General features: G+C 42.4%; 3 protein-coding genes across 4 annotated transcripts in view; 2 read left to right on the forward strand and 1 right to left on the reverse strand.

The window, feature by feature from the left end:
• Positions 1–1,228: 1,228 nt before the first annotated feature.
• LOC128272264 (rab GTPase-binding effector protein 1) lies at positions 1,229–5,607 on the forward strand. 2 transcript variants are annotated; one of them, XM_053010043.1, is made up of 5 exons: positions 1,229–1,336; positions 1,419–1,612; positions 1,668–1,945; positions 2,029–2,145; positions 3,311–5,607. In XM_053010043.1, exons 2-5 carry the CDS (start codon positions 1,450–1,452, stop codon positions 4,703–4,705), a joined length of 1,953 nt encoding a protein of 650 aa, XP_052866003.1. In that variant the 5' UTR covers positions 1,229–1,336; positions 1,419–1,449; the 3' UTR covers positions 4,706–5,607. The 2 variants fall into 2 exon arrangements, with proteins under 2 accessions (XP_052866003.1, XP_052866011.1); XM_053010051.1 differs by having other exon boundaries at positions 2,029–2,133.
• LOC128272254 (sphingomyelin phosphodiesterase 4) lies at positions 5,443–8,246 on the reverse strand. The gene is made up of 5 exons (XM_053010032.1): positions 8,001–8,246; positions 7,837–7,916; positions 7,434–7,750; positions 7,117–7,327; positions 5,443–7,045 (listed from the first exon to the last, which is right to left on the reverse strand). The coding sequence occupies exons 1-5, from the start codon at positions 8,124–8,126 to the stop codon at positions 5,626–5,628; spliced, it is 2,154 nt and encodes a 717-aa protein (XP_052865992.1). The 5' UTR covers positions 8,127–8,246; the 3' UTR covers positions 5,443–5,625.
• Positions 8,247–8,893: 647 nt separating this feature from the next.
• Positions 8,894–10,473, forward strand: part of LOC128279190 (protein ILRUN) — a 5,256-nt gene continuing 3,676 nt past the window's right edge. The window contains exons 1-5 of the mRNA XM_053017913.1: positions 8,894–9,310; positions 9,411–9,513; positions 9,639–9,758; positions 9,836–10,092; positions 10,282–10,337. Coding sequence (XP_052873873.1) covers positions 9,226–9,310; positions 9,411–9,513; positions 9,639–9,758; positions 9,836–10,092; positions 10,282–10,337 — 621 coding nt within the window. The 5' untranslated portion in view covers positions 8,894–9,225. The remainder of the gene's footprint in view (positions 9,311–9,410; positions 9,514–9,638; positions 9,759–9,835; positions 10,093–10,281; positions 10,338–10,473) is intronic.

Below are 10,473 nucleotides of genomic sequence, written 5' to 3' on the forward strand. Positions count from 1 at the left end.
CTAAGCATGAAATTCTTCCTAGCACAAGCTCTAGAAAGTTGTCCCTGTGTTGAGGCCCGGAGCATAATCTAAATGTCCCGGCCAATCGGTATATGGTGTGATTGAGAGGACGGTAGAATGTTTTCTCACCACTGCGAGCCAAAAAAGAAAACACGACTTACACTTACACACACGCTGTGGGATAGCACAAAGCACTTAGTTTGCCAATACCTCTGCGGGCCCAGAGTGTAAATTCCATTCGTTCACGATTTCGTGACGATCACTAGCAACTATCAGATAGGACATTTGTGTTGACTATCTTCGCCTGCCGTTTTCCGTTCGGTCGCGGGTCCCATCCTTTGCTACGTTCTTTCACTTTTCCCAAACCACACTTCTCAACCGCGCTGTAAGTTTGCAATGCACCCGTGAGCAATGAACGGTGCCGTAATCAGGACCCAGCGGAAGATCCTCGACAGTGAAAATACATAACCTCCGAAACACACGCAGCAAACCATACGGGACACTTTTCCAGCGTTGTTTATCGTTCACTGCAACTTGTTGTGAAAAAGCAATCAAAGTGTTTTCATGACCGTACACTGATGTGTCAATGTTACACGATAGCACAAGGTAAAGTCAACAAGTGGTACACGCACAGGGGTTATGCCAGACGCCAGGAGTCGCCAATCTAGCACCATTTGACAGCTAGATTTGTACACCTTGGGTTCGCTTTGGACACACTATGTTTCAAAAGTTAAATTATGACTATATACACCCGCAATCGTGCTCTTACAGTGTAATAACATATTTTATAAGATGCAGTGGCCGGTTTGGGACTGGTTATCTGATAACGATTGGTACAGATATATATATTCGCTAGTAGACTAGAATCAGTTCGATTGCAGCATACGAGTCGTGGTATGTTGTGACATCTTTCAACTAAAGTTGGTTTATAGAAGTCAGAGCAATATGTTGCGTGGGGCTGCTTCATCCGTTGAATTACTATTAATTATTACCACCAATATAGCATAACAGCATGGTCGTGGGTAACAGCCATCGTCAACGGTATTCAAAAATTAAACCTCCACAAAATGTCAATGCGCTTATGGGACCAAGCTATATGCACAAGCCGACGCAAGCTATAGCTCTGACTTCGTAGGAACTGACTCTTCTTCCGTCCGACGAATTGTAGCATGCAGTTTGTTCTGTCAGGCAAAGAACGGTGCTATATATGTGTATTTTCTAGGTACGAATGCTAAGGTTGCGTGCTGTGTCACAAGCAATGCATAACAAGAAATCTATCAAACCGAAAAGTACAAGTAAGAAGTGACGGAAAATTCCTGCAACGCAACAAACGAAGGTACACAGATCTAAAGGGAGCTTGTTGGAGCAGGAACATATTTTCATTGCAGTCTACGGTTTTGTTGACTTTCTGCATTTAGCGATCGTAAATATCCGACAGAGCGAGTGAAGATGGAAACCGGGAAGGATACGACCCTCGAGCAGCCACCGCCAGCTAGAAGCGAGCTGCCGCCCGAGGGAGAAAGGAAAAGTGCTCAACTGGAGTTGTTACGAGTTCGAGAGGAGTTCAACCAGCAGCGCGCTCGGATGAAAGAGTTGTACCTTGCCAAAGAAAGTATGTTCAGTTGTGGGATGGTGCGATTCCTGAACTGAGTGTACATTTTCCTTAGGTGAATGCAAGCGTCTTGCGTTGGAAGTGAGTAGTACGCGGAAAGAGCTGGACGAGTTGAAGGCACAGATGATGATCATCGAGTATAGCCGGGAAAAAGACGCCGAAGAGCACCAAAACAAGAAGGAAAACGAGAACCGCACTCTCAAGCAGCTTGTAAACGATACGCTCGATGAGTCGTCAGTTATGCGCGACTCTTTGAAGCAGCTCAGGGAGGAGAACGTGAAGCTGGCATCGGAAATTGTACAACTGAAAGAAGAGCTGGCGTACACCAACCAAGTAATAGTTGCAGAACTGAACCCTTTTCAGTTTTCGGTTTGTGTTTACCCGTGCTGACGTTAATGGCTCCTATCTCGATTCAGGTGTCACCAAGCCTTGCAAAAACCGTACAACAGGCGAAAAGAATAATACTGAAACTCGGCACAGCTGATTCCACCGGAGACAACTTAGAGGAGTCGATGCGGAAGGTAAAGAAATATGTACGTATGGTCATTGGCTTTCACTTAAAAACAATTTCATTTCTCGTCTTGTTTTGTGGGTTTCACGTGAGTTGCAAAATGTGTTTTACAATTTTGATCTAATTTCAAAATGATATTTTCTGTCATAACAAGAGCTTCAAAGTAAGTAACGTGTGTGCTTCACCATAATGTGCGTACCGACAAGGTCGCTTCGTCTTCAGCCTCTTGCGAGCGAACTGTCAGCACTTCCTCTCTGTCACTTTATCTTTATCTCACTCTGTCCCTCTCTGTCTGACGCGCTGGCTGGTCCCAGCTGGCTGGTCCCAGCTGGCTGCTTTACTGAGTCTAATGTACCAGTATCAAACAAGTAATTTGAAGCCACTCTCTTTCGGACTGGTACTTTTGGTACGGCTCAATTGATGTACGAACATGGACCCCACAGCAACAGTGGATGTGGTAAGCGATTGGGCAATTGCAAATGGTAAAACAGTATAGTGAACATTTGTGAACATTCATTTGTGGAAAACCTGTTTTTGCAACCTCGATCTCAGTAATGCGTGCGTGGTGTGTTCGATACAGATGTAGTTACGTTATCTTTAGGGTAGCAATGTGTTGGGTGTATACGCTGTGCTTGGAGTAACTTGGAGTTTAATAGGTGTACAGTATAATCGACATACAAACAAAAATGTGATTGAGGCCGAAGAGATGAACTGCGAAAAAATGAAAGAGTAAATTTTTGTTTGTGCTTTTCAAACGAACAAATCGTAAAAATATCTGAGCCATTTTGGTTTGTTGACTATTTAACCACCTCGTCTACCTCAGATAGTATTCTTCATTCGAAAATGTGTTGCCTATGAGTGCATAAAATACACACTCGCAATATAAGGATGGGTTGATCCTTACGTAAATCGTGGGACCAGGCATTTTTATCAACATGTTTCCACAGTTATGAAGATAAAAAGCTACTGCAATGGAAACCGTGACCTCATAAATTGCTTTGCGTGCCTAATCATAAACAATCGGCCCAAATCAATTACCTGTAGTAGGCACTAAAACTGTTATAGGGAGCCCTGTTGCACGCATCGAACCAATTCTCACCCATTGGAACACCCGTTGGAGTTGTTTTTACCTTCATCTGTAGTCAAGATGTTATATTGTTTTTACCGTGCATTTACGATTGTTGCAGGCCCAGGAAGATGCAGAGGTGTTACGATCACTGGTAGTACCGCTGGAAGAAGAGATTAAATCGTTGAAAGAGAAGCTACGCATAGCCTACGAAGAAATTGAAACATACAGCAACTGCAACGGGAGAAAACTGCAGGAGTCGGCCCTGATTGGAATGCTAAACCCTAGAAGAGTCGCAGATATGCCAAGTGTGTCGACACCTGATCCAGTATGTACTGATCAGGAGGGTGTTCAAAAGAGTTCAGTAATCGCAGACCATTGCGAAAGGTGCAGAGCTCTCGAGGCAACATACACGCTAGATCTGAAGGGAGAACGCATGCGTGCTGCTTCGTGCGAAAAAAGTGTCGAGCGACTGAAAGAGCAACTGACGAAGGAAACTGCACTACGTTCCGATCTTGAAGTGCAATGGCACAAAAAGCGCGAGGAGCACAAAATGAAAGTACAGGAATTGGTGGATCGGGCGGCTAACACTGAGGTAGCGCTCGAGAAACTACGGTGTGACTACGCACATCTAAAGCTAGTGCTGCGTGAAGAATTGTCAAAGGTAACAGAAGAACGGGAACAAGTTTTCTACCAACTGAACAACCTCCAGCAGGACAACGACTTTCTCGCTGGCAAGTATCTCGCGAGCTCGGAAGCGCTCAAAGACAAGGACATCAATTTTCCCCAAACAATCGAGGAGTTGCAGGAGCTTGTTTTAGCATTACATGAAAATCTGATTGTTACAAAGGCGGGCTGTGAGTTTGCTGAGCAGAAAGCGCGTAGTATGCAGGATGAGGTAACACTGTTGCAAGAGCAACAGTGCTGTCGTGATCGGGATGTGAAAAAGGCCGAGTTGGAGTACGTCCGAAAACATCATCACCTGTTGGAGCAGTTGAAGCGTCAACAGCACGACTTCGAGCAACTCGCCGCGATACGAGAAGATCTCGAGAGAGCCGACGTGGAGCATAAGAAGCACAATTCTGAGCTTCGAATGCAGATTATCGAGTTGCAAGCGGCAAACGAACGTTCAGACAAGCAAATCAGTGATCTCAAGAGCAAAATTGCTGTGCTGCAGGAGGATCTGGCGAACAATGAGGCAGTGCAAAAGGACTTCGTGAAGCTATCACAGTCGCTCCAGATGCAGCTGGAGAAGATTCGATCTGCGGACACGCAGGTTCGTTGGCAGGATGAGGACGATGTTAACCAATGCCCAAATTGCAAAAAGGAGTTTACTGTCACACGCCGAAAGCAGCACTGTCGGCACTGTGGGAGTATCTACTGCCAGCCATGCTTAACTAAGTCTGTTCCTTCCGGACCGAATCGGAAGGCAGCACGCGTGTGCGATGTTTGTCATACACTGCTGGTACAAGATACGGCCCCATACTTTAGCCGTGAGCCACCTCAATCACCATAACGTGTAAATTGTGGCCGTGTTTTGTTGAATGTTAGAAGTATAGGAATAAAAACTGAAAAAATGCGTTCTAATCATCCCTCGGGCAGTCATGAGAATCCGTACCTATCATGTTCCTTTCGGTAAAATACTAATGGCGAGACACGTCAATTCCTTATCATGGATGAATATCGATCAAATATAGCATATTTGGTTGCTCATACTGAACAGATAGAATTTTGATGCAAAGCTAAAAGTCGAGGAACTAAACTTAAAGAAATAGGAAGTAGGTTGGTTAAATTAGAACGTGCTACATCCTGGTGGAATGCAACCTTCTGATAATGTTGCATCTAAAAGTGTCAAAAATAAATTTCCAACATTCCTATAAATGTACCACGCAAATATCATTGTATTATTTTGTTTTACGAGCAATGCTGGTCTTGTTCTCTCTCAACAGACTTTATGAAAATTTTCTTTGTATCCTTTCGATCATGTTGGAACAACTTACTCACTTTTGCGGCTACTACAACCGCCGTGCGGTCCTCTGTTTAAAATTAACTTTTAGCGAACCGCCGTAGCTAAGTTTTTTGAAAAGCAACGCAGCATGGGCAAAAATGGGTTTTTCCAAATTTCCGAATATCGCGAACAACGCAAAATATACGAATGCTCTACGGACGAAACACAACGTTTGGCGTACAAAATACATATAAGAACACAGCCAAGTCTTGAACAGAAATTTTCGTTTTTATTTAACACTGAGAAGATTGTTATGCGAAATGTGTGAATATATGTGTTGTTCAATATATTTTTGTACACTGTATACAATGTTTAGGAACAGATTATTTTGTACAATCTAGCGCTGGCTGGTAAATGTTTATTTATTTTATCAATTTACAAAATAATGATATCTGGTATAATGCTTATTAGATACAGCTAAAACCAAACTACTGAGGAAAGAAAATTGCACGTAGCACGATACGAACAAACGATAACAACATAATGATTTGAAGGCCAAAGAACGGTGAACCATATAGTAGAACACCAAGTAGTATCGCGAGCAAAACGTAGGCGATGTTCCTGTATGAAGCGAGGAAGCGAAAGCTTATGCGAGGACCGAGATAAATCCGTTGTTTCTCCCTTTGTCGCTTTGTATTACGGACATAGGTGTAAAAGGTCACAGGTGGCTCCAAAACCTGGCGAACAAGAGCGCACCAAACAGTTTCACTCAGCCAGATCACATAAAGCTTGCTTTCAAACATTATGTTCAACCTCTCGCTAAGTCGATGAAAAGTTCGCACAAGCATTGCATTTTCAGTGCTCGTTGCAGGAATTAGATCAGGATTCCCAAAAAACCCTGGCATCCAGAATCCGTTGCGTGCAGTTCGTGGTTTGTTTTTGGGCTCGTTAAGTAATCCCTGCCGTGCTGGAGCATTGAGCTTTTCAGTGAGAACATTGTATATAAACTCCAGCCGTGAATGCAATAAGAGCATCTCTTGTTGATCGAATGTATATAATTGCAAAAGCTTGTATACGAAGTGGAGCAACTGATTGCTCCACGAGTCGTAATGGTTTCCGAATGTGAGCATATGCCTAAGGAATTTTATTCGGCTGCCCAGCTGATCCATTAGCAATTCCATTTCTGGACTCGAATCTGCAAACATCGAACAGTAGTGCGTCCCGTAGATGGTTGTATAGTTTTCCAATCGACTTTTTTCACTCTCAATTTTGTCATAGCTTCGAATGATTCTCGCCAAGTCGTGGTGGTTAAATACGGTGCACACGCGATGTAGTGGTCGCCAAAAGCTCGGATGGGCAGGGTCGTACTTTGAGAACCGTAACAAAAGATGAACGAGAGGTTGTGTGTAAGCACTGATATTGTCAGCAATGAACACTGTTTGGAATTGCATAAGTTGCTTTGAATCACGATAGCTTCTATAGCGCCATGGTTGAATGTAACTCAGCCACACCTCGAGGAGTTCCTTCAAAGATTCATCAGGTGACCAATGGCACATTAGTTCCCAAAGGAACGGCTCAATACGTTCTTTAAGTTGCCGCTGTGCTTCACTGCGCAATTGTCTGATTGCCGGAAAATCTAAATCAGTATTGATGCTACTGAATTTGTGTATCTGCTTCACAAGAGCACGAATGTTAGTGAGCAACTCTATACTCAGTGTACAGCTCAGCGGGTCAGGATGACACAGCACTGGGTTCACATCCAGTCGAAGCCACATATCAAGGAAAATGAACATCACGCTCCGGGAACGCCAATGGCCGTATTGGTAAATCTCGGCAGTTGCAGGTGTTCGTTGAGAAGACGTGTCGTGCACCCCATTTCCTGGTAATAAAAACATCGTTGGACAGATACTGCAATAAAATCAGCCAGAGAATTACAATTGGTCGGGGTCGTTGCTGCTTAAAGTTTGTCGTCCACTTACAGTGAGCACAGCTCCTTACTCGGCATCGTCATTTGTGGAAACACCTCGGAAAAAGGTTTATTCGGAAGAAAGTTGCACATGTAATCGGCGGCCAGCACATTATATACCGTTTGTGGTCGTTTCTGATTGTTCGAGTTCCATCTAGGATCAAGGATCACTTGAGGAATCGTGCCGTAGTGTGCAAAATGAAACAAGAAATAATCAAATGGGTCTGAAAAAAGAAGAAAAACAAACATAAATTTAACATACATCAAAAGAGAACTAAACAGTTTGTCGCTTGGTCATTATAAGTACGACACAGTCACTAGAAAACTTACTAAGGAAAAGAGCGTCTTTCGTGTGACTGAGCTTATCGAATGACAACACCTCGCGGTAGAAGGCAGGGCATCCTTCAGATCGCACCATATCCTGCATTGCATAAGGCAACAAGGATACTGGCAGCTCATAACGATAATTCCGCAGGTGATAGCACAACCGAAACATTGGTCCATCGACAACGTCGAAAAAGTGGCGTAGGGTTATAAATTCGTCATTCTGTTTTTCAGTTATCCTGCGAAGATTCCAGCCACGGTTATTCTCCGTGTCGAAGATGGACTCGACTAACGGTGCGAATATGTCGTGCAGATCTCCAACGCTACAAAAATATTTGAAAGAGAATAGCCATCCTTAAACCCACCCAATAAATAAAAGCCACTGTTGAACAGTCTTCAAAGTCTTTACGTCGCGGTGTCGATTAGATCCTTCACATAGAAACATAAATTCTCCAGCGACTCTTCTCCAGTGTTCTGGAATTGTTTTATCTACATAAACGCAACGAGGTAGAGAATGTTAGGTTCAATATTACATTAATCAATTCACCCAAGGCGAATAATAGGGGAACTTACAAATTGTCTGGTCGCATTTGATCGTAGGTGAAAGGGCAATCCGTGAAAATAAACCTCGATTATTCCTTGCCAATTATTATTAACCTGTTTATTTTCAGTTGGATAGCTTTTGGCATATTGAATCATTTTCAATATTAAAATACAACAACAGCTTTATCGAAGAACAACTCTGTATCAATTGAACTAATAAAAGTTATCACGAACCGCGCACAACACGAGAATGATGAATAAAATATGCTTAAAGAGGTCGAGATATCCGATAAAAGCGATTTATATCAAGTCAGAAGGCAATACCCTGTTATGGGACCGCTTCCTTGAGCTAAATACTATTCACGATGCAAATAAATGTTTCCACCATCGCCATCATAACATTCATGTTTGTGACTGACAGCCATCGCCATAGCCAACTTCATATAAAACATGAAGGCCCGCAAAATGGCAGCGCTTTTATAACAAATCATGCTATTACGTTGGTGACGGCCGAAGCATTTGTTTAAACCGTCAATAATATTTTAAGAATGCAGCAACCCCAAAAAAGGTATTGCGTTGTCTTGTTATAAGACAGCTATATTATAAATAATCAAAACTTATTCGAACGATGTTATAGGAGACTTCCTCTGTACGCGGCAATAGCAAAACCAAACCTATTCCAAATACAATCCTAGGCCATGTCAGCTAAATTTTCTCCCGTTCCAGCATAAATATATAGTCGAATCCGTTGATTTACTTGCAATCGCCCAATGCTTGCATGCTTAAGCTATTAGGGGATGTAAACAAACGGTTCCGAACCAACAATTTACTGCATGGTTGTCAATATTTTGGTCCCCGTAATAGAGAACTTGCACTTTATGTACATGTGACACAAAGAGTCTTTCGGTGAGAACAGTGTTGATGGCTCCGTTGTTATTCTTATCTTCAAGAAAAACAACAAAGAAATAAACGTTATTCACTCAATGCTGATGAGTGTCAGTTTTGTTTTCCTTTTAAACGCTGTACTGTTGCAGCAAAAGTTGTCTCTGCGTGTTTAGCATCAACAAATAAAATTAAGATCCAAGCGTCCGGTCGTGAAGTTTCACCGACTCGCTCTTTCGTGTAAACAGTTGTGATCGAAGTAACCATTGAAAAATATTTCGCCACGGCTCCTCGTACCATCCTCGACTCATAACCAGACCAGGCCTTGCACGCTACGGTATCGAATCGAACAGTATAATTTATCAGAAAAGCAATGGAGAACAAGGACCAGCAAGTACCTCGGCCGGATGGATCATTGCCGGATGACATCGAGCAAAACTTCTTAACACAGTTCAGCTGTACGTACGGTGTAATTGGTCAAATGGTGTTGGCTCATTGCGCATAAGTAACGCAGTTTCGGGCTTCTGAAAATATTGTTTCCTTTTCCATACCTTCTAGCAATGATAACCACCGACAAAGAGGAGCTGATCAAACAATTTCAAAGCATAGGAGAAAATCTGAACCATTCAACTGCGACATTTTTCTTAGATATGACAAATTGGTAAGAATGATTGTATCACAAACCATTCCGAAGTGTGAGGTTAACAATGTAGTGTTTCTAATGAAGAAGAATAACAAATATTCCTCACGAATCGAGCTAATAATACGTTTTACATAATGTTACAGGAATCTGCAGGAAGCAGTAGGCTGTTACTTTGACTACATGGCACAATCGCGATTTCCTTCTATGAAGTTTCTAAGTGATATCAGTGTCGGAAAGGGCGAAAAAATTACTCCCAGCACAATGTAGATATTTTCTTTGAAATTATTCTGTTACAGATCTGCATTCGTTTGTTTATTGTTCTGTATTTGTTTTTTCGTAGGTTCCAATTATCATTTATGATACAGAATAATGGGGAAACTACGTGGCCTAGTGGTACATACATGGCGCTAAAGCAGGATCCACATTTCCTACAATCTTACGCCGCATCACTACGGGAAGCGAATCAAAAATTCTACGTGCCTACATTGCCACCCATGGATACAGTGTCTGTTACGGTGCAATTGGTTAGTCCAGCGGAAGAAGGTGCATTTCACACCACATGGGCAATTTACACTCCCAACGGCACCGAGTTTGGAGGTGAATTACAGTAGCGCATAGTTCCCAACGAATCAAGTAACCCGAATTTCGATAGAGTAACAGATTAACTTGCGATCTGTGCAATAAGTGCAATTCTACACTTGCCAAACAATCAATTTTTACCCATTTTTCTTTCTACATTCCATATTATTGTGCATTATTGTCAAAAGCATTCCGTTTTTATTTCAGAAACCATCGCAGCGAGCATAGAAGTTTGCAAAAATGGAACAATGGCTATTACTCAGGTAATTGTTTACCTTTAAAACCCTTCCTACATTGAATCGATTGTTCTACCTGTCCATTGAGCATCGAAGGCGTATATGCTAATGACAAATTCTAAGAGATAAATTTATCAAACAAATGAATCATACAACAATACGA

The sequence above is a fragment of the Anopheles cruzii genome, chromosome X (genome assembly GCF_943734635.1).
Source record: "Anopheles cruzii chromosome X, idAnoCruzAS_RS32_06, whole genome shotgun sequence".
NCBI lineage: Eukaryota > Metazoa > Arthropoda > Insecta > Diptera > Culicidae > Anopheles > Anopheles cruzii.

Excerpts from the sequence above, each read along its gene's own strand:
- LOC128272264 (XM_053010043.1), top strand. The coding sequence starts at position 1,450 with ATGGAAACCGGGAAGGATACGACCCTCGAGCAGCCACCGCCAGCTAGA. Across the intron at positions 1,613-1,667 it reads GTTGTACCTTGCCAAAGAAA|GTGAATGCAAGCGTCTTGCG; the intron begins GTATGTTCAGTT and ends CATTTTCCTTAG. Across the intron at positions 1,946-2,028 it reads AGCTGGCGTACACCAACCAA|GTGTCACCAAGCCTTGCAAA; the intron begins GTAATAGTTGCA and ends ATCTCGATTCAG.
- LOC128272254 (XM_053010032.1), bottom strand. The coding sequence starts at position 8,126 with ATGATTCAATATGCCAAAAGCTATCCAACTGAAAATAAACAGGTTAAT. Across the intron at positions 7,751-7,836 it reads GATCTAATCGACACCGCGAC|CGTTGGAGATCTGCACGACA; the intron begins GTAAAGACTTTG and ends ATATTTTTGTAG. Across the intron at positions 7,046-7,116 it reads AGTAAGGAGCTGTGCTCACT|TATCTGTCCAACGATGTTTT; the intron begins GTAAGTGGACGA and ends ATTTTATTGCAG.